The sequence below is a fragment of the Salvelinus sp. IW2-2015 genome, linkage group LG17, assembly GCF_002910315.2.
Source record: "Salvelinus sp. IW2-2015 linkage group LG17, ASM291031v2, whole genome shotgun sequence".
Taxonomy (NCBI): Eukaryota; Metazoa; Chordata; class Actinopteri; order Salmoniformes; family Salmonidae; genus Salvelinus; species Salvelinus sp. IW2-2015.
This window is the reverse complement of record NC_036857.1, coordinates 21,648,484-21,675,729: the sequence shown is the minus strand read 5'-3', so window position 1 is coordinate 21,675,729 and position 27,246 is coordinate 21,648,484. Positions and strand designations below refer to the sequence as shown.

At 43.6% G+C, this 27,246-nt stretch overlaps 1 protein-coding gene across 2 annotated transcripts in view; it reads left to right on the top strand.

Annotated features, from left to right (window-relative positions):
- LOC111976295 (membrane-associated guanylate kinase, WW and PDZ domain-containing protein 3-like) overlaps nt 1-26,426 on the top strand; it is a 44,320-nt gene extending 17,894 nt beyond the window's left edge. The window contains exons 4-17 of one of the 2 annotated variants that reach the window (XM_070447949.1): nt 3,149-3,268; nt 4,242-4,442; nt 6,255-6,429; nt 6,608-6,684; nt 7,720-7,887; nt 9,117-9,759; nt 9,894-10,464; nt 10,570-10,633; nt 10,781-11,191; nt 21,478-21,678; nt 21,899-21,975; nt 22,156-22,302; nt 22,431-22,569; nt 25,007-26,426. In XM_070447949.1, the coding sequence (XP_070304050.1) occupies nt 3,149-3,268; nt 4,242-4,442; nt 6,255-6,429; nt 6,608-6,684; nt 7,720-7,887; nt 9,117-9,759; nt 9,894-10,464; nt 10,570-10,633; nt 10,781-11,191; nt 21,478-21,678; nt 21,899-21,975; nt 22,156-22,302; nt 22,431-22,569; nt 25,007-26,148 (4,136 nt within the window). In that variant the 3' untranslated portion in view covers nt 26,149-26,426. Of the gene's footprint in view, nt 1-3,148; nt 3,269-4,241; nt 4,443-4,521; nt 6,430-6,607; nt 6,685-7,719; nt 7,888-9,116; nt 9,760-9,893; nt 10,465-10,569; nt 10,634-10,780; nt 11,192-21,477; nt 21,679-21,898; nt 21,976-22,155; nt 22,303-22,430; nt 22,570-25,006 lie in introns of those variants that run through there. The other variant, XM_070447948.1, reaches the window with a different exon arrangement.
- Nucleotides 26,427-27,246: the final 820 nt, after the last annotated feature.

Genomic DNA, 27,246 nt, shown 5'->3' with positions numbered 1-27,246 from the left:
GGGATGTTGGCCTGTAGTGATGTTGGCCTGTAGTGATGTTGGCCAGTGGTGATGTTGGCCTGTAGTGATGTTGGCCTGTGGTGATGTTGGCCTGTGGTGATGTTGGCCTGTAGTGATGTTGGCTAGTCAGTTTTGCCCACTGTGGGTTTGATCATGACAAGTTCTGACTCCTGTTCTGTCTTTGACTGACAGATGTGTCATGGTGTTGATAAGAAGCTCTGCTTAATTACTCCTCTACTCCTAAAACTCCTCCTATCTCTCTCGCTCTTTCTCCCTCTCCCTCCCTCTCTCCCCTGGCCCATGGGATCAGTGGGGGGCCTGAGGGGAGACGCATGGAGGAATATGTCAATAATCCCAGCTATCTCCTGCTGACATGTCATATATATCTCAGAGGAGGGCATTGGTAATGAGTCCTAGCCCCCCACACACACATTTCCTACTTCCTCAGTATTAGCATTAGTGAGTCTACTCTGTCCTGAGGGGAGGAGAAGAATTCTACACACGTCAGAGGGCATCAGGAGATTTGCTATCAGATGTTTTATTAGAGGCAGAGCCTCATCTTCTGTTGCTGATTGGGACGTATTACCTCGCTCTAACAGGGTATAAAGAGGAGAGGCAGGCAGTGTTGTGTGTCTGTGTGTCATTGTCATTGTAGTGTGGAGTGCTGTGCCTTCCCTGATGGTGAGACAGCAGTGCATTAATCATATGTTTTATGGAGTAACTGGGTTTGACTCCCTCCTACTGGCCCCACTCTGCCATGATACAGTATGTGCTCCTCCAGGAGGAGGAGAAGGACAGGACTTTGACCTTAGCTTGTTGTTTGGAAGGGATTCATTTAAGACTGAGGCCTGATTATGTTTATTTTGGAAGGTTTACAAGCTAGTTTCACCCATGCTGACATGTAACAAGTAAGCAATTGATTTAACCCCTTACACTCGTGGGAATTGGCATATTGGGATAATTGGGATAAATTGAAATGTTTCTTACAGAAGAAATATGGAAAGCATATGCATAACTATGGTAGCTATTAAACCCAGGGTATAACGCCATGTCATCTTGTAACTCTACATCTAACATAGTGATCATAAATGTTGACACTGTATATTACATGAGTTTTATGATATGGAAATGTGAAGTGCACATTTTGACTCACGGGTGTTTGGCTTGCTTGTATGACATCAAAGCAGTATTTATTATAATCCTCAACGTCTCATTTTACGAGTCCTCTTAATTTACAGCCTTTCCCTCAGATTTGTTTTTTTTATACTAAAGTTAGCCCAATTAGCGGGATCAATTTCTTGTCATGTGCGGTGCTCAAGTTCAGAAAGTCTGTCAGTCAAAACCCATACAGAGCTGTGAAGCGCAGAGCCTGAGCTCTGAGGTCATGTATAGCATGTTACTGTACGGCCACTGTGTTCCAATGTAGGCGCTTATCAGTGTCCAAATCTGCAATTTTCAACCCGTATACGGGTACAAGTGTAAAAGGCTACTAATCAACCTACAGATATTGGATCTTAATTTGACCAGTTTTGTTGCAGCAATATAATTTTTTGCTGCAACAAGTTTAGTCCATTCACACTTTTCTGCTGATGTAATGGCGCTTGATCAGTGGTTAGGCTATTAGCTGGCCGAAATTAGGCTACATGAAAAGTGCAGTACTGTTAATATAGCCGTGTGTTATTGAGGGTTTTCACTGAATTTCTGTTAATCCTGTGGTGCAGGAAAATTCTCAGCAACAACAGAGTGATCAAATTATGATCTGACATGTGTATCTTCCTTTCATCTCTAAGAAAGAATATGAAGTGCTGTAGACATACAGTGCCTTCAGAAAGAATTCACATCCCTTGACTTTTTCCACATTTTGTTGTTTTACAGCCTGAATTCAAAATGGATTAATACCATTTTTTTCTCTCACCTGTCTACACACAATAACCCACATTGACAAGTGAAAACATGTTTTTAGACATTTTTGCACATTTTATTGAAAATTTACATAATTATTCACACCCCTGTGTCAATACATGTTAGAATCACCTTCGTCGGCGATTACAGCTGTGAGTCTTTCTGGGTAAGTCTCTAATAGCTTTGCACACCTGGATTGTACAATATTTGCAGTTTATTATTTTTTGAATTCTTCAAGCTCTGTCAGGTTGGTTGTTGATCATCGTCAGCTTTCCATAGATTTTCAAGCCAATTTAAGTCAAAACTGTAACTAAGCCACTGAGGAACATTCAATGTCGTTTTGTTAAGCAACTCCAGTGTATATTTGGCCTTGTGTTTTAGGTTATTGTCCTGCTGAAAGGTGAATTTGTCTCCCAGTGTCTGTTGGAAAGCAGACTGAAGCAGGTTTTCCTCTAGGATTTTGCCTGTGCTTATTTTTATCCCTAAAAAAACTAAATTGCAGGTGACAAACATACCCATAACATGATGCAGCCACCACCATGCTTGAAAATATGAAGAGTTGTACTCTGTGTTGTGTTGGATATGCCCCAGACATAACACTTTGTATTCAGGACATAAAGTTAATTTGCCACATTTTTTGCAGTTTTACTTTAGTGCCTTATTTGCAAACAGGATACATGTTTTGGAATAGTTTATTCTGTGCATGCTTCCTTCTTTACACTGTCAATTAGGTTAGTATTGTTGAGTAACTCCAATGTTGTTGATCCATTCTCAGTTTTCTCCTATTACAGCCATTCAACTCTGTAACTGTTAAAGGCACCATTGGCCTCATGGTGAAATCCCTGAGTGGTCCTCTTCCTCTCCGGGAACTGAGTTAGGAAGGACACCTGTATTTTTTATCTTTGTAGTGACTAGGTATATTGATACACCATCCAAAGTGTAATTAATAACTTCATCATGCTCAAAGGGATATTCAATATCGACTGAGCTTACAGATAATTGTATGTGTGGCGTACAGATATGAGGTAGTCGTTCAAAAATCATGTTAAACACTATTATTGCACACAGAATGAGTCCTTGCAATGTATTATGTGACTGTACATATCCTAATTGCACATGCTATATACAGTATCAGTTTCAATACTTTTTATTTCATTTCATGAGGGGTATGCTAATGCATTAAGTTCTAACAGTGAACTGTGGAGACAGATTGGGATGTGTAACTCTCTCTTGACTCACTCTCCAGGCACGACCAGACTGCCCCATGCTGGGGAGATCTCAGGTGTGGACTACAACTTTGTCTCCATAGAAGAGTTCTTCTCTTTGGAGGAGTCAGGAGCTCTTCTGGAGAGCGGCAAGTTCAAAGGTGAGGAGAGGAGAGGTATTTACTCGCTAAGTCATCTCCCTCTGACTTCAACTGCATTTCATTTCATAGACATTCTTTCATGATCAACACACTGTAGGTAGCATATTGTATATATGCTAGTCTATCTATAGGGTTAACCCACAAACCAGTCCACACAGTCCCTTACCAGGCAGGCACATGGCTGGTGAATATCATTAATATAATGGGATATAAGAACAATTTCTCAGAGGAAGCCTTATTACTTCCATGTAGTTAATGACACCAGGTCTTGAACAGGTCTCAGTTGCTCCAACCTGCACAACCCACCCCAGTCAGGGGAGGGTTAAAGTTGGACCGCTTCCTCTGATTAAAAAAGCAACCCCGGATTAGCATGCATAATTCATATGAGTTTAATGGGCACAATAAATGCCATCTTCACTTTGCCTCACATGTGACATTGATGGCGGTACGGCTCCTGCAAAGCAATCCGGAGAATCAGCGAGTCTGCAGTACAGTTACACTATGGTTGGATAACCTTGACGAGTACATCAGCAACTTAATGTTTCTCTGTACTGGAGCTGGAGGAATAGATTTAAGTCATTTGATTTGTACTGCAGCTGCCACAACAGAAGGATATAATTGAAAAAGTATACTGTACTGTACTGATCCCTAGGTTGGATGGTAAATCTATGTGATGTATGCATTGCACTGGAACACTACCATCATAATATTTAGGATTGACTGTATTTTCTATATTTCATATAATGATAGCCATTTCAACTGTGTGTTTGGGATCTCCATCTCTAGATTAAATCGCTTTACCTCTTGTCCTTTTTATCCTTTTCACAATATTATTTGTTTTATTTGTTTATGTATTTTTATTCTTGCCACCAAAGACCAAAAGCCAAAAGTACCAATATGCTTCTAACAATGCAAATATATCTTATTACCTCACTTTATACGTCACTCTCTCTCCCATCCTGTTTTCTCCCAGGGAACTACTACGGCACCCCCCGGCCAGTACACATTGGTCCAGAGAGTCCTCCCATCACCTACCAGGAACACCGCAACCTGCTCCGGAACTTCCGAACACGCAGCAAGTCGCTTAGCAACCTGGAGAAAGCAGCCGAGGAGGGGGAGAACAGCGAGGAAGATTCTGGCCTGTCAGGCAGGTTTACCAAAGACAGACTGTCCCGTAAGACTATATGGGTGACCAATCTACTACAGTCATATAGTGGTAATAAGTAGTAGTTGTATTAGTAGTAATTATAATAGTAGTAGTAGTAGTAGTAACAGTTGTGGCAGTAAATCATGTTTAATTCAAAACCTTTTTGTGATTTTAAGTTGCCAAAATGTGTGATTTGTTTTCCTCCATTTTATTTAGCTAAGTATGGTGGCCAACAGCTACTGTAAACTGTATAGACCGCCTTGTCCCTCTGTACCTCTGAGTTTTTGATGGCCAAATGAATCAATGATGGGCATGATTAGTATGCTCCTAGCTCTTTGTGAGGCTGTGGCTGCATCGATCGCTGGACCTGCTCCAGAGGAGGGTCTAGCTAACCGCGGGCAGGCTAGGCTGTGTGGCAGGCAGGGAACAGGCAGAGAGCAGGGAGTTGTCCATGGTCCTGACCTGTGCTGCTGAGTCATCTATCGCCAGGTCGGGTGGTGCTGAACAGAGCGCTTGCTGGGCTGGCTCTGACTGCAGCTCTGGGTGTGCAGCAGGCCACATCCTCCCACGCCTAGCACATTCTAAAGGACAGGAGGGTCGGGAAAAGCTGTTTACATATAGTTTTCAAGTTGTATTAGTCGTATGTACGGGATACGCATGGTATACATCGTCCAACTAAATGCTTATATGCAAGTTCCTTCTCGACAATGCAACAACAATAACAAATAGTAAAAAATAAGAATATGAACATAAAGTAAATGACAGTAGAATAGAATAAACGTTTGAGCATAATTATAATACTGGAAGGCACAATTTATAGTACAATATTTACACGTGTTTTGGGGAAGAGGGGCGTGGGAGGTAGTGTATAAACTGAGCAGTACAATAAGATTCTGATAGCAGCAGTTGTGACGTGTGTGTGTGTAGCATGAATGCATATATGTGTTTGTGTGTATATGTCTCCGTGGGTGTGTGCATGAGTTAGTGCCTCTGTGCTAAGGTGAAGAGAATCAGAGCATGTGGTCAGTCCAGTTCAAGTGTTCAGCAGTCTGATGGCTTGTAGATAGAAACTGTCTCTGAGCCTGTTGGTATCAGATCTCATGTTCCGATACCGCCTGCCCAACGGTAAGGGAGAGAACAGCTAATGTGTGGGGTCCTTCATGATGCTGTGTGCCTTCCTCAGGAACTGTTTTAAGTAGATGTCTTGGATGGGTGGGAGCATGGTCCCAGTCATGTTCTGGGCCATCTTCACCACGTGCTGGAGGGCCTTGCTGCCATGGACGAAGCAATTCCCGTACCTGGCCATGATGCAACCGGTCAGATCGCTCTCGATGGTGCAACGGTAGTATTTGGAGAGGACCCGGGGCGGCATGCTGAATTTGAACAGGGAGTACAGCAGAGGACTGAGGACACACTCCTGGGGGGCCCCCTGTGTTAAGAACCAGTTTGGAGAAGGTGTTGTTCCCAATCCTCACAGCCTGTGGTCTGCCCGTCAGGAAGTCCAGTTGCAGTGGGGGATGACCAGACCCAGGGCTCTGAGCTTGGTGTCGAGCTTGGAGGGAACCATAGTTTTACTGAACTGTAGTCAATGAACAGCAGTGCATGCCTTGCCTTTTGCGGTTTTTGAAACACTTAACTCAATGGATCTGGATCTGTAAATGTGAATTTAAAGCTGTAAACTACATTCAGTGTAGCCAATGTCCATGATTTCAGAGAGTAAGTTATTCAATGGTTCTATTTTCACTGAGTGTAGGCTATCTGAGAACTTCTATAGTAAGATGTGTCAAACACAAGTTTTCAGTGACATCATTTTCACTGTCCTCTTTATTGACGCTCCAGGTGGATTAGTGGGTATCGGCAATGCATATCCCGTCTCCTTGTCCAGAGGGTCCATTGGAGGGGATGGCAGTGCCATGGAAAACGGCCATGGCAGCACCAGTTCCAGGGTGCGAGCAGTGATGCCTAAAAACTGGGAGGTAGCCTACAGCGACTCAGGAGAGCCTTTCTACATAGAGTGAGTGACTATTCTATTCTATTCTATTCTATTCTATATGGATAGATGCTCTCTTTGACTGGTCCGGGATCAGTTTCCTCTAAATCTTGAATGTGCTGACTTGTAAATACTGTTATATAGCATTACCATGGTGATTGATTGATGACTTTGAGGTGGCCTGTCTGTCACTCTCTTTCAGCCATAACTCCAAGATGACCAGCTGGCAGGATCCTCGTGCACAGAGCAACAGAGAGACAACGCTTGACAAAAATACATGTGAGCTCTCTCCCATGGAAATACTGCCGTAGCGTTTAACTCAGGGTTTCCCAAACTCGGTCCTCAGGACCCCAATGTGTGCAGATTTTGGTTTTTGCTTTGATGATTTGAATCAGCTGTGTAGTGTTAGGGCAAAACCCAACATGTGCACACCTTGGGGTCCCAAAGACCGAGTTTGAGAAATGATGGTTTAACCGTTGCACTGCCTAATAATGCTGTCTGTACATTAATTAGACTAGGATCATAGGACCATAGGCACAGTGAGCCTGTTAATAGAGTCAAATGAAATGAAATGAGCTTTTAGTAGAATTTAGATACTGTGTAGTGATTAAGCCCTAACCCGATAACAGCAAGCCAGAACCTGGAACTAATGGCAGGGAGCCATTTTGCTAGCTGCTATGTCTGACAGAGGCCATGTGTTGGGCATGACACTGACAACCTACTATCATAATTATGTTATGTGATTCACAGATAACACAATAATACGTCAACGTTTGACCATTATAGCTGATTATAGCAGTGAGAAATCCCATCTGCCATAATATCACGAGTAAAGCTGGTCTGAATCTGTTGAGTGGATTGCAGTTTACTGTTGTAACCAGCAGGGGGCGATACATATCAGCCAGAGTTTGTTTCCTTTCAAGGAGCTTGAATCTTCTCTGTGGGACATTATGACAGGACGGAAAAAACACTTTGCCTGCATGTCTATTTATTTCTAAACGTTTTGCACTAAGTGCCATCTGGCCATGAATTTTCAGTGTTGTGCATCTCTCAACTCAGCTCTAAGTGGCACATTCTAAGCAGTTTACACATTCACACACACAGGGTGCAACCTCTCTCTGTCTCTCTCTCTCTGTTGTTCTCTCAACCTCTTCATAGTGACCTTTATTTCCTCTTTACCTTCCAATTGCACAAAACCTCTCTGTCTTTCTCCCTCCCTGTTGTAAGCCTCTCTCTCTGTGTTTCTTTGCCCTTCTCGCTCTTTTCTATATCTTTTCCCCCCTCTCTTTCCATCCCTCCATCGCTCTTTCTCAGTACCAGGGTTCACAGACGAGCCAGGGGAGCTGAGGGGTTTCTCTATCCACACACGCTTCTCTAAAGGTCCCAGGGGGTTTGGTTTCAACATCGTGGGGGGCAGCAGAGCCAGGGAGTTCCTCCAGGTCTACAGTGTCACGCCAGGGGGACCTGGAGCTCTCAACACAGGTAGGAGAGGAGGAAGAAGGGAGCGGAGGGACAGGACAATATACAGAGATGATTGTCATTTATGCAAAGTTGTAAAGTTGTGAATGGATTGAGAATGTGATTTGAAACAGCAAAAATGCATTTAAAACTTTCTTTGATAGTAGAAAACAGACTTTTCTAGAGATATGTTAGATTCCGCTTCCCTACGGTATCATAACTAGGCCAATGTTGATATCATGTTCCTCGTAAATGCCCTCCCAGGCCCAACTAATACTGTGCCCGTGCCCAGTCATGTGAAATCCATAGATTAGGGCCTAATGCATTTATTTCCTTATATGAATTGTAACTCGGTAAAATTTTATAAACATTTCGCTACACTCGCAGTAACATCCGCTAACCATGTGTATGTGACCAATATCATTTGATTTGATTTGAAATCTTAGAAATAGTTTTTGTTCTGCATGTATACATTTCTCTCTCCCTCAATCTCTCTTTCTGTCATTCTCTCTCCCTCCTCTCCCTCAATCTCTCTTTCTGTCATTCTCTCTCCCTCCTCTCCCTCAAACCCTCTTTCTGTCATTCTCTCTCCTGACTGGAGATGGATTATAGTAGTGGGATTTTTCTGTGATCTCTCACAGAGAGTAGATCTCAATCAATCCCTAATCCTAATGGTTTGCATGCCATAATCTATCATCCAATGCATCAACACACGTACAGTACCAGTCAAAAGTTTAGACACTACTCATTCCAGGGTTTTTCTTTATTTTTACTGTTTTCTACATTGTAGAATAATAGTGAAGACATCAAAACCATGAAGTAACACATCATGTAGCAACCAAAAATAGATTTTAGATTTTAGATTCTTCAAAGTAGCCAACCTTTGATTTGATGACAGCTTTGCACACTCTTGGCATTCTGTCAACCAGTAGTATTATGTAGTGTTATGTTGTATTATGTATATTATATTATGTATTTTATTTGTCTTTTTGTTTCCTGTTTGGAGCCCAGGAAGCAAGACAGCGGCTAATTGGGGATCCCAATAAAATATGAAATACTACTACACACACCCAAAAACACATGTACACAACAGTATACGAAGATAGTATACCATTTATGAACTACAGTACATTGTTGTGTCCCTTCAAATTATTTGCAAAGTACAGTACAGAGTGTAGGTTTGAAATGTATACTAATGCAATGGGATAACTTCACCAGTCCTCCCTCTCAACCTCTCCTATCTGTCCATACAGCAGATATCCTGGTTTACATCAACGGCGTCTGTGTCCTGGGAACGTCCCACAAAGAAGTGGTAGAGATGCTGAAGGCAGTTCCTGTGGGCCACAGTGTGGACATGGTCCTCCGAAGGGGATACCCCATGCTCTACAACCCCGACGGCTGCCCCAAGCAGCCCCATCCTGGGTTCACCGACATCTGTGACCCCTTCCTCCCACCCACCACCACACAGCCCCAACCCTCACACCAGCGCCTCCCCCTCCTCCGCCCATCCACAGCCCCAACCCAGACCCAGTATCATAATCTCAACGGGGTCCTTTCTCACCACCATGACGTGGGTTATATGGGTCCAGGAGTGGGGCCAGGACTGGATGCCAATGGGAATGCCACCTCCACAACTACCCAATCACCATCCTCTTACAGACACTCCAGCGGTCATCTTTCTCACTCCGCTGACCCACCATCGTACAGACGATCCAGTCGCTACCTATCTGACTCCACCTCCCCTACACCACCCTCATACAGACAATCCAGTGGTAGCATCACTCCCACCACCCCCCCGGTCCGCCCGCCCCGCTCACTGAGGGGCCTCGCCCGCCTGCAGGCCTCTGACAACTGCCAGAGTGACAGCGAAGTGGTCTCAGCCATCGGCTCACACAGGTATGGTAGAACACGCAGACACACACACACACACTGATATATATATACACACACACACAAACAATGTCATTTAGAGGTAATTTACTCTCATGGAGAACCCTGACTATCTTTCTTTCTCTTTTCATTCTCTGCAGGGCATTCATGATCCGTAACCACAACAATAACTCCCTCTATACCCCCCCTCAGCCCCTGCGTTACAGAACCTCTAAGAGTGACCTGCCTGAGAGTGCCCTGTCCACCTCCTCCACCCTCCCTGTGTCTAGACTTCCCATGCCCAAGTCAGAGACACCCCGTCTCTCGTCCTCCCCTGGCGGAGGGGCGTACTCCCGCCTCATCAGGCCCCAGGCCTCCCTGCTGAGACCCCCTCCCACCCCTGACAGCCCCCACCTCAGCTTCAATGGCTTCCATGGCTATACCAGCGGCAGCGGCAGCCCCATAAGCATCTCGTCTCCCGGGGCGATGAGCCTGGGCAGTGGCTTTGGGGTGGGAGGTGGGGTTGGAGGTGGAGGGGAGTTGGTGCCAGTGGCCCTGGCTCAGTGTGAGGGTGGAGGGGGAATGGGTTTCAGTGTGACGGCCGGGGGACAGGGGGGAAGGCTGGCCCTTGTCAAGAGGGTCTGGGACAGGAGGCAGTGCTCCTCCCTACAGCCAGGGGATGCCATCATGAAGATCAACGGAGCAGACGTCCAGAGTCTCAGCTTTGCACAGGTACTGAGGAGGGAAAAGAGCAGAGAAAGAAGATAAGGAAAGAGATGGAGAATAAGTATAGGGACATTTAGATCAGTTATAATAAAGTGATGCTTTTCCATCCAGGTACAACAGGTTCTCCAGGAACACACCAAACAAGGAGAAGTGGTCTTATTGGTTCACAGAAGAGGTAAGAACATGAGCTAGTTTCCTGCAAACTTGTTCTCAAGTGTTTTATTTTATTTATGACTATATTCTCAGCCCAAGTGATGAATAGAGACTCAAAACATTTCTCAAGAATTCCTTTGTCTTTAGTGATGTTATTTCTCTTCTTCAGGTTCACACCGTTCTTCCATCTCCCCCAACTCTATGCAAAGAGTCCCCTCACCACTTCTCTGCCCCCATCCTCCACCCGTGGCATCAGACAACAATCCTTCACCCCCTGCGGACGTCCTGATCCTACCCCGTCCCTCCTCCACCCCTCCTCCCCCGGCCATGGTGCGCTCCTCTCTGGTCCAGAGCACCAGTTTCCTGGAGTCAGTCCCAGTCACCCTCACCATGGAACCCAAAGACTGGCTGAACGAGGGCATGGAGGATGAGGGGGACAGGGAGGTGGTGATCCCAGGACCAGGGCAGGAGGGAGGGGGACGGAACCGTGTGCCCCGGGGGGTTGATGTGGAGCTGAGGAGGAAGCCAGGAGAGGGGTTCGGATTCGTCATCGCTTCAGAGGATGTAGAGAACAGGAAAGGTGAGAACTGATTGATTTGTAGCAGAGCACTTGCCACATTACGTCTTCTAATTGGTTGGATTGATGACTTTCACTTTTCCCAATTTCCCCCCCCCCCCCCCCCCCCCTCTCTGAATGGTTAGGTATTATAATGAGTTACTGCAGAAAATAGGAAGCATACCTTTTAAGAACCAAATCCCTTATCGTGTCCCTTAACAAATGTCATCACCCAGTGAAAAGATGGCCTTCAGCTTGAAGAGAAAAGCTTCCCAATTGGCCATACTGTTCTGTAGGATGTTGAATATATTATGATGGCTGTATGACAGTCATTGAGTCATGATGTTGAGTCATAGGTCTCTGTCACGTAAAGACAGACCTCCCCACCCCCAGTAGTCCCATGATGACATCATCCTGCTCGTTATGTATTTAGTGTTTTGAACAGCACTACAGATACTATGGAGTCAGAAAACACAGTAACAGTCCAATGACAGCATGTAATGCACTACGTGTATCATCATTATGCTAAAGTTGGGTGTTGTGCTGCTTCCTTCCGTGTGTGTGTGTGTGTGTGTTGTTGTGTGTGTGTGTGTGTTGTGTGTGTGTGTGTGTGTGGTGTGTTGTGTGTGTGTGTGTGTGTGTGTGGTGTGGTGTGTGTGTGTGTGTGTGTGTGTGTGTGTGTGTGTGTGTGTGTGTGTGTGTGTGTGTGTGCGCATCCTTGTTGTATCAAGGTGTTAATATATTTGTTATAGGGTGTAATATTTTGTGTGGTGCTGCCCAAGTGTGCAAGTGCATTTGATTAATATTTGTTAGTGTGTGTGTGTGTGGGTATCGCATGTGAACTCGCTGCACCTCATGAAAATCAATGGAATCGATAGTGATATTATCCATGTGAAGCCCCATGCCACAGGGCTATTAGGACCTAAGCCACACAGGGTTTTATATGTGTCAGTGCTCTTATCTAAATCAGCCTGTCAGCTCCATTTGCCTCCCACAGAATAACCTTCTGATGATAACACACTGCTTTACACTCATAGTCTTAATGCTACTGTAACCCTACACTGCATCTCTATCACATTTAGTTAACAGCACAGAGATTCTTGAAAGTTAGATCAATCCTTGTCCAGCAGGGACATTTTTTTTTTTATATAGTTAACCAATTTGGATTTTGTTGTGTTATTTAAGCTTACAAATTATATTTAGGGGAATTTGTTTTTGGAATTTTATCAATATTTTCGATATTATTCATTTCCACGTCGGCTCTATACCTGTAAATGCCCTTATCCGGAGCAAGGGATCCCAATTTCAAACCCTCCAAAAAAGTGTTTAAAATTCAACAACTGGCTGAATATTAAATGAAAAAGGATATTTGTAGTTTCTTGCAATAGCCCTCTCTGACTTTAAATAATATTTCTCTTAAAACTGTGATTTCAAAAAAATGTGTCTGGGGATTTGGTCAACTCAGTCAGATTTATCTAAAATCCTAAATGAATAAGGAATGAGCAGGGTTAGCGACACCATAAGGACCCCTTCTTCTTGTCTTCATTACATCTACTGCAACAAGACCACTCATGGTCTGGAAAGTTCTCTACTTTTGATAGATTAAACAAACAATAAACAAACAATATTGAAATCACCATGGTCACAACCATAAACTGTCAACTCCATCTGCCTGATAGATTAAGATAGGATATGAATTTTGGTTCAAATATGTTTATTTTAATTAGGTTTTAGAGTCATGAAGCAACTGATGAAAAATACAATTGCTACTTTGTATACCACTTGAATGAAGAAGACAAATTCAATTTTTGTCAACTTTTGTCTAACGTCAACTCCGTCAGATTGCTGAAAGCTCTGATAGAATGGTGATGTTTTAATTGGTGATTTTCAAGTGAATCATTTTCTATATTTTACAAATGTTTATATTGAACTTTTATTTTTAGAGGCAGAAATGTCTGTTTTAAGTATTTGTTGTCAACTCCGTCAGTGGCTTGTCAACTCCGTCACTGATGGCTAACTCCCTCATTTTTTTGTTGTCAATATTCAGAAAAAATATTTGAGACAATGTTCTGCAACGTATGCTTACACTATTGATGTGTTTGATGGGCTAGATCTGATCTAATGTTTGCTTTATAAATGTTGTTTTATGTTCTGAATCTAGAAAACATGCCAAAATGCTAACGAAATTTGCCCTGGAACATTATATAGTACAATAAAATAAAACAAAAATAAGTTTGAAGATTTGTATTGCATATTTGAATAATCTATTGTGAGAATTAAACCATAAAGGCCTTTAACCCTTTGACGCGTACGAACACACGGGTGTGATCGTTTTACAGTGGTCCCTGCAGCATACGCTCAAACCAATGTGATTAGAACACTTCATTAGAATGTCTAGTTACGATTGACGCAACAGTCAGCGTTTGAGCTGGACATTTTGCACAAACACAGTCTTTACAACGTAATGTCCTCAATGTGAGCAGTTTATTTCTGGATGCATTGTTCAGACAGTCACAGAAGTAGCAACAACAACATTTGAGGGCCGCCGCCGGTTAACTTTCCTGTTGGGTAACAATCACATTTTGGAACAATGAGCGCATTCTGACATCGCGTTCATAAAAAAACTCACACTGGTGGAACCGTTAGAGATATTTGGAACTCACACCTGAAAAGGTTAAACACTTGTTGGGCAATACATTTACAAATGAAATGCTTTTTATCTTGTCTGACGGAGTTGACATAAATCCAGTACTTTGCATTTTCTGAAAATATGAAATCATTATTAGGTATTTGTGTGAAAAAAATATTTGTGGGAAAAAAAGTAAATTGTCTCATCTTTCAAGAATCTCTGAGCACAATGAAGCTAGTTTGTGTAATCATTATGGCTGTGAAGGGGAAAACATCCCACCTGATTAGCTATTAGCTAGAGGGCACTAATTATATAGTGTAAAACTTCAATTAAATGGCGAGTCTCAAATAGCCACCTGTCCCTTTTAATAGCCAGGCAACAGCACACATTTCAGCAAATAAACCCCTGTTTCAAATAAACACCAGGTGTAAATTAAATGTTTACAAGGTTACCATGAATTACCATGAATTGTTTACAAGGTTTGCTGTTTGCTTTGTTCCATAAAATAATTCAGTACTGACTTGGAGAAATTATGGCAATCATCCTTTTTTATCGGCAGTAAGAAACTGCTAACAGCTGAGAACTCCTGCTAGCTAACTTGCAAGCACAAGAAATCAACAACTTAGGGAGATGAGACTCCCAGAAATCAACAACTTAGGGAGTAGAGACTCCCAGACATCAACAACTTAGGGAGTAGAGACTCCCAGACATCAACAACTTAGGGAGTAGAGACGCTAGACATCAACAACTTAGGGAGTAGAGACTCCCAGAAATCAACAACTTAGGGAGTAGAGACGCCCAGACATCAACAACTTAGGGAGTAGAGACTCCCAGACATCAACAACTTAGGGAGTAGAGACTCCCAGACATCAACAACTTAGGGCAGTAGACTCCCAGAAATCAACAACTTAGGGAGTAGAGACCCCCAGACATCAACAACTTAGGGAGTAGAGACGCCCAGAAATCAACAATTTAGGGAGTAGAGACTCCCAGAAATCAACAATTTAGGGAGTAGAGACTCCCAGAAATCAACAATTTAGGGAGTAGAGACTCCCAGAAATCAACAACTTAGGGAGTAGAGACTCCCAGAAATCAACAGAAAATTCACAGTCAACAGCTAATTATTAGAATCAGGTGCGCTAGATGAGGATTGGAGTGAAAACCTACAGGACGGTAGCTCTCCAGGAACAGGGTTGGAGAGCCCTGGTGTAAATGATAGCACAGTATACTATCCATTCCATGTGATTAATTATCTCACTGCTCTCTCCTCTCTTTGTATTTGCCCCTCTGACCATTCAACTCAAATGCAGTTCAATTTTCTTTATGGGCAAAGCTACCATACATTAATGTTGTCGTAGCAGGATTAAGGTTGTAGGTCTTTCGTTTTCTCGCCTCGACAGGACAAAGGCTGTCTCTCGCTCCATTATCTTCTCTCTCACCCACATTTCACCCCTGTCTTATCTCAATAACTCTTCTCTCCCTCTCGATCCCTCCCTCTCTCTTTCTGTATCTCGCTCCTCCCATAATCTATTATTTTCTATATACCTCACCTCACTCTCCCTCTCGTGAGCACCCGCCCCCTCTATCGCTTTCCACACCCATTCGCTCTGCAGTAAAACAGTTCAGTCTGGTTTCTCTAAAGATCAAAACTCTCTCTCCTCTCTCTCTCTCCCTTCCGCCCTCTCTCTGACTTCAGTGAGACGCTACGCTGGACCTTTCCTCAGTGGAGCAACACCAGGGATATGTTTTAGTTCATTGTTTCCTATTGATCTCACTCCCAGGCATTTGGATCTAAGCATCTCCAGGCTGTTTTAAGGGAATTCAGGCTTTTCTTTGCGCTACGTATGTTATTCAAAGAGTCATGTTGGAAAGACTACAGTCTGCTTTGAAAACTGTCAAGGACTCCAAACGTAATTATGTTGCGTAGTTTACGTTTAATGCACTTAGCTTTGGATAGTGGTGGTATTTATATGTACGTGTTTTGGCTTTCTGGTTTCTGGTTGAATGCTGTCTGTCAAAGTTTGATGCTTTGCTTGAGTTGTCACACTGTATGAGTATGTGTGTGTGTGTGTGAGAGAGAATTTTGTTTAATTTAAATTAACATTACAGATATGCACCAGATGCTGTCAATTAGTTCAACAGCTGCAATATGTTTCTCGTCCTTTGTTTCCTCGGGCACCATTGGCGTTTGAGACATTCATGGTATACTGTAAGCAGTAGCTTAAACAGTTGTTGTACTGTATTTGAGGATGTAATCCTACAAGTGGTTATAGTACTGGTAAAATAATCAGTAGTAGTAACATTAGTAATTGCAACAGTAGTGGTAGTGTTAGCAGTTTAACAGTGGCAGCTTAGGTAGCAGCCAGCAGGTATGATAGTACTGTAGTAATGGCAGTAGCAGGTTTAATAGTAACATCTGTTGACGTAGCTGCGTAGCAATCATGCTAGTTATCAGTTGTGCTAATAGCATTAGCAAGCATGTAACGTACCCACTGCCTCTCCTGGCTTTAACACATTTCCTCTATATGCGGCCTGCGGTGCTGGAGGGATCTCTGCACTGCCTGATTGCCTGAAGCATGGGAGCTGTAGAGGTACTGTTATCAGTACTGAGCGGTGATCAATGCAGCGCGTCACAGTCACAGTCAGCCTGCTCTGCTACTGGGCATACTTTACTGCAGTGGGATTACTCCTGACAGACAGGAGAACAAGGAGAGCCAGAGGAAATATGTGTGTGTGTGTGTGTGTGTGTGTGTGTGTGTGTGTGTGTGTGTGTGTGTGTGTCGTGGTTGTGTGTGTGTGTGTGTGTGTGTGCGTGCATTGCTGATGCATTATGTATGATAACACTATCTTATAAAACTCTGCTCTGATTTGACCTGATTGCAGTTTCATGCCTGGGTCACCCAGATTGTACTCAGATCTGGAGAGAGAATTTAGTCCTTTGACTCATTTAAAACAATGATTATCCGGATGTGATCCTCCACACACCACATCTGCCTGACTATCATAGTCTGGGATTACACTCTTGTTGATTGTACAGCAACAATGGGACAGATCAGGAAGTACTTAGTGTACTGTATGGTTTTCATACTAAGACTAGGAGGAGGGAGGGGGAGGGAGTGTGGCATCTCTGATGCATGAGTATCTGTCTCTGGGTGTTGATGTTGTCTGATTGGTTATATAATGATGATGGCAACACAGGACAGCCAGCTGTCACCACACACAGCCCAGTACACCTAGGAGAGAGAGAGGGGGGCTTTGCGAGATGGCGGAGGCAGGCAAGAGGGTGTTACTGTATGGCAGGGTGAGGGAAACGAGGGAGAGAGAGAAAGGGAGTAGGGAAGAAGGGAGAGAGAGGAGGTTGGCAGATGGTCCTGTAAGAAGCTTTTCAAATCAAATCAAATTCTATAGGTCACATACACATATTTAGCTGATGTTATTGCGGGTGTAGCGAAATGTTTGTGGTCCTAGCTCCAACATTGCAGTAAAGTCGAACAATTCACAACAATACACACAATCTAAAGTAAAAGAATCGAGTTAAGAAATATATAAATATTAGGATGAGCAATATCGTAGGGCATTGACTAAAATACAATAGAATAGAATACAGTATAAACATATGAAATTGGTAAAGCAGTATGTAAACATTATTAAAGTGACTAGTGTTCCATTGTTAAAGTGACCAGTGATTCCATGTCTATGTACAGTTGAAGTCGGAAGTTTACATACACTTAGGTTGGAGTCATTAAAACTCGTTTTTCAACCACTCCACAAATGTCTTGTTAACAAACTATAGTTTTGCCAAGTCGGTTAGGACATCTACTTTGTGCATGACACAAGTAATTTTTCCAACAATTGTTTACAGACAGATTATTTCACTTATAATTCACTGTATCACAATTCCAGTGGGTCAGAAGTTTACATACACTAAGTGTATGACTGTGCCTTTAAACAGCTTGGAAAATTCCAGAAAATCATATCATGGCTTTAGAAGCTTCCGATAGGCTAATTGACATCATTTGAGTCAATTGAAGGTGTACCTGTGGATGTATTTCAAGGCCTACCATCAAACGTAGTGCCTCTTTGCTTGACATCATGAGAAAATCAAAAGAAATCAGCCAAGACCTCAGAAAACAAATTGTACACCTCTACAAGTCTGGTTCATCCTTGGGAGCAATTTCCAAAAGCCTGAAGGTATCACATTCATCTGAACAAACAATAGTAGTACGCAAGTATAAACACCACGTGACCACACAGCCGTCATACCGCTCAGGAAGGAGACGCGTTCTGTCTCCTAGAGATAAACGTACTTTGGTGCGAAAAGTGCAAATCAATCCCAGAACAGCAAAGGAACTTGTGAAGATGCTGGAGGAAACAGGTACAAAAGTATCTATATCCACAGTAAAACGAGTCCTATATTTCGACATAACCTGAAAGGCCGCTCAGCAAGGAAGAAGCCACTGCTCCAAAACCGCCATAAATAGCCAGACTACTGTTTGCAACTGCACATGGGGACAAAGATCATACTTTTTGAAGAAATGTCCTCTATAATGACCATCGTTATGTTTGGAGGAAAAGGGGGAGGCTTGAAAGCCAAAGAACACCATCCCAGCCGTGAAGCACGGGGGTGGCAGCATTATGTTGTGGGGGTGCTTTGCTGCAAGAGGGACTGGTGCACTTCACAAAATAGATGGCATCATGAGGTAGAAAAATTATGTGGATATATTGAAGCAACATCTCAAGACATCAGTCAGGAAGTTAAAGCTTGGTCGCAAATGTGTCTTCCAAATGAACAATGACCACAAGCATACTTCCAAAGTTGTGGCAAAATGACTTAAGGACAACACGGTCAAGGTATTGGAGTGGCCATCACAAAGCTCTGACCTCAATCCCATAGAAAATTTGTGGGCAGAAATGAAAAAGCGTGTGCAAGCAAGGAGGCCTACAAACCGGACTCAGTTACACCAGCTCTGTCAGGAGGAATGGGCCAAATTCACCCAACTTATTGTGGGAAGCTTATGGAAGGCTACCCAATACTAATTGAGTGTATGTAAACTTCTGACCCACTGGGAATGTGATGAAAGAAATAAAAGCTCAAATAAATAATTCTCTCTACTATTAAACGGACATTTCACATTCTTAAAATAAAGTGGTGATCCTAACTGACCTAAGACAGGGAATTTTCTACGAGGATTAAATGTCAGGAATTGTGAAAAATTGATTTTAAATGTATTTGGCTAAGATGTATGTAAACTTCCGACTTCAACTGTACAGCAGGGTTGAGTAACCGGGTGGTAGCCGGCTAGTGATGGCTATTTAACAGTCTCATAGCCTTGAGATCGAAGCTGTTTTTCAGTCTCTCGGTCCCAGCTTTGATGCACCTGTACTGACCTTGCCTTCTGGATGATAGCGGGGTGAACAGGCCATGGTTCGGGTGGTTGATGTCCTTGATGATCTTTTTGGCCTTCCTGTGACATCGGGTGCTGTAGGTGTCCTGGAGGTCAGGCAGTGTGCCCCCGGTGATTCGTTGGGCAGACCGCACCACCCTCTGGAGAGCACTGCAATTGCGGGCAGTGCAGTTGCCATACCAGGCGGTGATACAGCCCGACAGGATGCTCTCAATGGTGCATCTGTAAAAGTTTTTTCGGGTTTTAGGGGCCAAGCTGAATTTCTTCAGCCTCCTGAGGTTGAAGAGGTGCTGTTGCGCCTTCTTCACCACGCCGTCTGTGTGGGTGGACCATTTCAGATTGTCGGTGATGTGTACGCCGAGGAACTTGAAGCTTTTCACCTTCTCTACTGTGGTCCCGTCGATGGTGAAAGGGGCGGGCTCTCTCTGTTGTTTCCTGAAGTCCACGATCAACCTCTTCATTTTGTTGACGTTGAGGGAGAGGTTATTTTCCTGGCATCTCACCACCTCCCTGTATGCTGTCTCGTCATTGTTGGTAATCAGGCCTACAACTGTTGTGTCATCTGCAAACTTGATGATTGAGTTGGAGGCATGCGTAGCCATGCATTCATGGGTGAACAGGGAGTACAGGAGGGGGCTGAGCATGCACCCCTGTGGGGCCCATGTGTTGAGGATCAGCGAAGTGGAGGTGTTGTTTCCTACCTTCACTACCTGGGGGTGGCCCGTCAGGAAGTTCAGGACCCAGTTGCACAGGACGGGGTTCTAACCCAGGGCTTAATGATGAGCTTGGAGGGCACTATGGTGTTGAAGGCTGAGCTGTAGTCAATGAACAGCATTCTTACATAGGTATTCCTCTTGTCCAGATGGGATAGGGCAGTGCGATGGCGATGCATCGTCTGTGGATCTATTGGGGCGGTATGCAAATTGGAGTGGGTCTAGGGTGTCAGGTAAGATCCTTAACTAGCCTCTCAATATCATCCTTAACTAGTCTTTTAGCCGAGTTAGTTTAGGAGTTTAATGAATGAAGCCAATGCGTTCATTTTCTTGATTTCAGTGAATTATTGCGTCATACTTTTTAACGATATTGGTTCATTTTGTAGGGTTGAGATTGCATTTTTCATGGAAACAGACATGACATTGTATAACGATTATCCATTTCCCATGTCAATCCTCAGTTATGATCTTACATTTTTTCAGAGAAGCACACACACACACACACACACACACACACACACACACACACACACACACACACACACACACACCATGGGCCACCTTAGCTGCAGTCTGTGTCTCTGATGTTGTGCATGACAGTGAGGGTGAGTCAATGGAGTGTGAGTGATGTTTTGTAAACTGAGTTGAGGGAGGTGGGGCTGGGAAATGCTGGACAGGGTTCTTCTCACAGTCAGGGAAAATGTCAAGCAAGCACAAACATCATAGACTGAATAAAGTGTGTGGTTTGGTGTGTGTGTATGAAAGAGAGAGTGTATTTAAATAGGTCAGTATAGACCAGGTTACTGTCCTTTGCTAATAGTAGGCTAATTATGCAACACATTTCTTGCCTACAGTTTAGAAAAGGACTGCAGTATTGGGATAGCGAAATGGACAGAGGGAATTATTACATTATGTATAGAATTTATAAGAGTCAAGTCTTTGCTTGTCTCTGGTACTAAAAAAGATTGAAACACACACAGTTAGAAGACATGTTGTACTTGAAAATGTTGTCAAATGAACAAGGACAAAAACTCGTCCTTGGCGTGTCAGGGGGATGGAGGGATAGGCTGATTGATGGGGAAATGAAGGAGGAGAGGAGAGCTTTGGAGATGGGAAGATAGAGAGTGTACAGACTAAGTGCAGTCATTGATTATATAACCCTGCCAAAAACAGCATAGGCTTAATTACAGCTTGTTTTGAGGGATTCTGGCCCGAACCAGGATGATTTAGATCCCCTCTCTCTGTTCCCACGTGTCCCTTTTAGATGACCTCGCTCAATAGCTCTTCACTCTAATTAGCAACCAATTCAAACAAAAATACAAGTATTGGTGAGGAACAGGTGAGGAACAGGTTTGTGTCAATCTCTCTCTTCAAGTGTTAAAGTTTCTACTGCAGCACTGTACTTCAACCAATGGTTTGGTGTCTGAGGTTTGAGGAACATGTGCTCTTGTATGATCCTGTATGATACAGGACTAATTAGGGGTTTATGAGATGGTGGAACTGTGGAACTTCACCCTCTCTCTCTCTCTCTCTCCCTCTCTCACTCTCTCACTCTCTCTCCAGCCGCCTCCCTCCTCCCTCACCGGTTCGTGACGGTGCGTCGGGGCAGTCCTTCGGCGAGGAGCGGTCAGATCCGACCCGGTGACCGGTTGGAGGCGGTCGATGGGCGTTCTGTGGTGACCCTACCCCACCGGGAGCTTGCCCATATCCTGCGCCGAGCTGGAAACACCCTACGCCTGACCATCATCCCCCGTCCTAGCACATGTGAGTGCAAAGAAACACACCTGTATACACACACATATTTACACACATACACACACAGCCTATACACTCACATTTAAGAAGAAAATAAACTAACCTCCTCCCCATTCTAGTTCACAGGGTCACTAAGACACTGTCAATGTTTTCTGTGTGTACATGCATCCAGTACCTTTTTACTCTCCGTCTTCATTGACATGCTAACCTCACCCCTCCTCTCTCTCAGACTCATCCAGCCTATCAGAGACCGCAGACTATGACCCCAATTACAGAAGCAGAAAAGGGCACAGGTCACGACCCAAGGTGAGGGCAGGGGCCATCGGTCCATTATGTGTGTCTGAGTGAGTGTATAATGTCCTCGGTCAGTGCTTCCTTTCCACAGAGACATTCGCACTCGCTTTCACCGTTTCTCTGTCTGTGTATCTTTCTCTTCTCCGGAGACTGACATGCACCTCTCTCTCTCCCTCTCTGTTTCTTCTTTAGCATGACTCTAGGTATTACAGTGTGGATCTAGACCGCGGCCCAACAGGTTTTGGGTTCAGTCTGCGGGGGGGAAATGAGTACAACATGAGTCTGTACGTACTAGGACTGATGGAGGGAGGACCTGCCTCACGCAGCCACAAAATACAGGTGAGTGTATTGTTTTAGAATGTTGGACCAACCGAGGGTACCTCTTTAAAGAATGCTGTGTCTAATGTTTCCCTGTAAAACTGTAAGTTACCTCAACTTGAGGACTGTGCTGTAACTGTGTGCTGTAGGTAAGTGACCAGTTGGTGGAGATCAATGGGGACAGCACAGCAGGGATGACCCACAGCTTGGCTGTAGAGCAGATACGCAGGGGAGGACACCGCATACACCTGGTGCTAAAGAAAGGCAACGGATACGTACCAGATTACGGTAAGACACAGAAAAGGACCGGGGGGTAGAAGTTGGAAGCACTGTAAAACCCCAGAGACACTCCTTCCACAGCACAAACTGTCACTCAGTTTCACTTGATTTTAACAGACTAGGTGGGATGAGGACTGAGGATAAGGTGGCGGTAAACTAGAGAGAATCAGGACATTCAACTGAGCATAACCACTAGAGAATCCTCCTCAAACTGTCAAACTTCTGTTGTTTATCTCTCTTGGCTGTATTATATCTCTCTTGGCTGTATTATATCTCTCTGGCTGTCTTGGGTGTATAACCTCTTACCCTTCTACTAAATTACTAACAATGCTTTTCTTTTTTCTCTTTTTGGGGCTTTCCTTCCTTTTATTATTTCTCTCCTTGTGATTCATTCTTTGAACCCTTCATCTCTCACTTTCTCTCTTACCTTCCCTCTTACCTTCCCTCTTACCTCCCCACCACGTTTTCCTTTGCTCTCTCTTTATTTCCTGTCTTCTTTCCCTGTTTTATTTTACTCCACATCTTTCTCTTCTTCTTTGCTCTTCCTCCGTTCCTCTTCTCTCCCTGTCAGTGGAGCTGTCCAGTCTGTCTCTATGTATGACCAACTCCAAGCTAGGCGAGCCTTGCTTCTATGTCATCGGCCGGACAGAGAATACGCGGTTGGTAATCGTTCCTGTTAGTCCTCCATTTATTTGTCTCCTCCTCAATCCCTATCTTGTCTCTACTGTTGTCCTTAATGTTTTCTCTATCTTGTCTTTACTGTTGTCTCTATCTTGTCTTTACTGTTGTCTTTAATGTTGTCTCTACTGTTGTCTTTAATGTTTTCTCTATCTTGTCTTTACTGTTGTCTCTATCTTGTCTCTACTGTTGTCTCTACTGTTGTCTTTAATGTTGTCTTTTTTGTTGTCTTTACTGTTGTCTTTAATGTTGTCTCTATCTTGTCTCTACAGTGGTCTTTACTGTTGTCTTTAATGTTGTCTCTACTGTTGGCTTTAATGTTGTCTCTATCTTGTCTTTGCTGTTGTCTTTGCTGTTGTCTCTACTGTTGTCTTTACTGTTGTCTTTGCTGTTGTCTTTGCTGTTGTCTTTGCTGTTGTCTCTACTGTTGTCTCTACTGTTGTCTTTAATGTTGTCTTTAATGTTGTCTTTGCTGTTGTCTTTGCTGTTGTCTCTACTGTTGTCTTTACTGTTGTCTTTACTGTTGTCTCTACTGTTGGCTTTAATGTTGTCTCTATCNGCTGTTGTCTTTGCTGTTGTCTCTACTGTTGTCTTTACTGTTGTCTTTACTGTTGTCTCTACTGTTGGCTTTAATGTTGTCTCTATCTTGTCTTTACTGTTGTCTTTGCTGTTGTCTTTGCTGTTGTCTCTACTGTTGTCTTTACTGTTGTCTTTAATGTTGTCTCTACTGTTGTCTTTAATGTTGTCTCTATCTTGTCTTTACTGTTGTCTTTAATGTTGTCTCTATCTTGTCTTTACTGTTGTCTTTGCTGTTGTCTCTACTGTTGTCTTTACTGTTGTCTTTAATGTTGTCTCTACTGTTGGCTTTAATGTTGTCTCTATCTTGTCTTTACTGTTGTCTTTAATGTTGTCTCTATCTTGTCTTTACTGTTGTCTTTGCTGTTGTCTTTAATGTTGTCTCTACTGTTGTCTTTACTGTTGTCTCTATCTTGTCTTTACTGTTGTCTTTGCTGTTGTCTCTAATGTTGTCTCTACTGTTGTCTTTAATGTTGTCTCTATCTTGTCTTTACTGTTGTCTTTGCTGTTGTCTCTAATGTTGTCTCTACTGTTGTCTCTACTGTTGTCTTTACTGTTGTCTTTGCTGTTGTCTCTACTGTTGTCTTTACTCTTGTCTTTACTGTTGTCTTTACTGTTGTCTTTGCTGTTGTCTCTACTGTTGTCTCTACTGTTGTCTTTACTGTTGTCTTTGCTGTTGTCTCTACTGTTGTCTTTACTGTTGTCTTTACTGTTGTCTTTGCTGTTGTCTTTACTGTTGTCTTTGCTGTTGTCTTTAATGTTGTCTCTACTGTTCTCGTTGTTGAAAATACCTTTTGTGTCTCTGTGCGTTGAAACCCTCATTGTGAGACCATGATCATCCACATGCTGAAATGTTGAGACAGGGGTGCCAGTGTTGCTCAATGCAAAAGAGAGCTAGTGATCTCTACGCTTCAACAATGCAGGAGACATTTGCATGAGAGCACACAATGTTGATATACTGTAATGGTTATAACGAAGGGTTACCTGGAGGTCAGGGAAGTAGCAGCTGTTGAGAACACAACCTGCACACATACAGCTACAGTTTCTTACAAGGATTCCCTGTGAACTCTGGAGTTCCTCTACAGTGGTTATGTAACATCACCTGCTTCTCTAACTCTCCTCATTCTCTCCACCTATTCAATGTGTTCTCTCTGTTCCCTACTTCCTGGGTTCCTCCCTGTGTGTTCATCAGGCCGTGAGCGCAGAGTCACCTCCCCCTTCCTCCCACTGCAGCACCCCAAGGAGCAGAGTGTGGCTGCAGTAGACCTGGCCCGCCGGGCGAGCCGCAGCTACAGGTCCAAGGTGAAGAAGCGGGGGAGGTCTTCAAAAGGGAGAGAAAACAAGAAGAAAGGAAGTAGGTCAGGGAGAGGCAGAGGCAGCAGCTCAGAGGGAGAGGAAGGAGCAGGGGAAGTGAGACACAGCCCTGATTCAGACCCTGGTCCTGAGAGACAGGAGGAGGACAGTGAGACAGGAGGCAGCGGCCTGAGAGAGAGGACTCAGGTGAGAGAGAGGGATAGGAGGAGGAGGAAGAACAGGAACAAGGGAGGCTCTCACAGTTTACCCAGAGATGCCCTGAGGAAACATAACAACGATAACATACACATAGAGGCAGAGAGGGGGAATGAGAGAGGGAGGGAGAGAGAGAGGAGGAGAGATAGAAAAAGGAAAAGCAGGAGTGAGGAGAGGGTCAGGAAGAGGGAGAACAACAGGAAAACAGAGGAAGAGGAGGAGGTGAAGGAAAGAGAGGAGAAGAAGGATGTGGAGGAAGAAGAGGTGGAAGAGGAGGAAGAAGATGAAGAGGAAGATGCTTATCTCCCCATTACTAACAAAAGGCTGCCCAGGCCCAAGCAAGACTGTGAGGAAGAGGATGTGGAAGAGAGGGAGAGGAAAAGGAGAGAATGGGACATGGAAAGAGAAAGGGAGTTGGAGAGTGAGAGGTTGAGGGAGATAAAGTGGGAGAGGAAGAAGATAAATGATGAGGAGAGAGAAAGGTCTCAGTCCCTGAACAACCTGCTCTCCTTGGAGTCTCGCATGGCCTCTCCACTACAGAGAGATCCCTTCTCCTTCCTAACTCCCTTCTCTGAGCTGGAGCATGCAGAGTCAGTAACCAGCCACTCAGATGGCAGTGTGTATGCTGCCAGTGTCTCTGGCCTCTCGCTGGCCCTCACAGAGGGGTCTGTTCTGGGGACTCCGGCCCTGCTGCTCCCAGGCCCCTGGCTCAAACCCAGCCAACAGAGAATCACTGAGGTCATACAGGAGAACAGGCTTGCAGGAGAACAGAGAAAAGGAGGGAGAGGAAGGGGAAGAGGAGTCATGGAAGAATCGGGAATATAGATAGCAAAGCAAACGTATACATGCTGTTTGAGGAAACCGTTATCATATCAAGGGTTCATGATCAAGAAGAGTACCAAACTGTATCCCCTCTCACATACCAGTATATGCTTGCTTTTTAAAACTATACTCAACACAGTTAGTTTTATTGTGACGCTTTTGATATGTCATATTATTTAGTAATATTCTTTGTGCCTTTTGACAGCTGGTTTCTGACTGATTTTACTGTTGACAATGTTAATTTGTAAATATTTTTAAATGTTCCAGTGGAACAGAAATCAGTTTCTCTCTTCTCCTCTGTGGAAATCCCCTAGTCCTCTTTCTGTATACAGCACCTTTCTCTGCTCTCCTTCAGGAGTTGCAATAGAATTGTCCTCCTGCAGTTTTTAGGAACTGGCATGGTCTTTCTCTCTGTAGTGATACATGCCACTGTACTTAAGTATTGGAGTTTCAGTTCCCTTCCACTGTAGATAGAGAGACAGCATAATACCTCATTATACTGAGCAATAATATGCAACAAACCCAGGCTACACTTTGTCCAGGGAATGTGAAGGGAAGGGTTGGTATCGTATAGTACCTGCAACTCCTACTGTCAATCCAACTGTTCTGACATAGATGCTGTTCTGTGTGTTCATTTGATTGTGATGACTTTCAGAGGACCGTGACTTTGACAGCCAGTTTGTGCTGTGTGTGCAATCTATATACTGTCTAAATATTTGTATTAAATACATATCTAAATGCTATTGTATATACAATATTTAATGGAGCCCTGATTAGTATTGTTGGTACTGTGAAATATAATAATACATATAAAAGATAAAGGCTACTGAAAGCATTTTAATCAATATTATAGACTTGTGATTTCATGTTATTGAAATGAATGTTGTGATATTGGTTAAGTATCAGGGTAAACCCTTCTATCAAACAAATCTTACCAAAGTAATACAGCATGCATAAATATTTCAATTGTCAAAATGTTATTTCCTGGAAGTAAGAACAGAGACACTATCTATTCTACAGTAGTGCTGTGCCCTCTTCAGTAGTGGTGGAGAGTTGACTCCAAAAGAGTTGATTCCTTGACCACAGAGAGTCAGAGTCGAC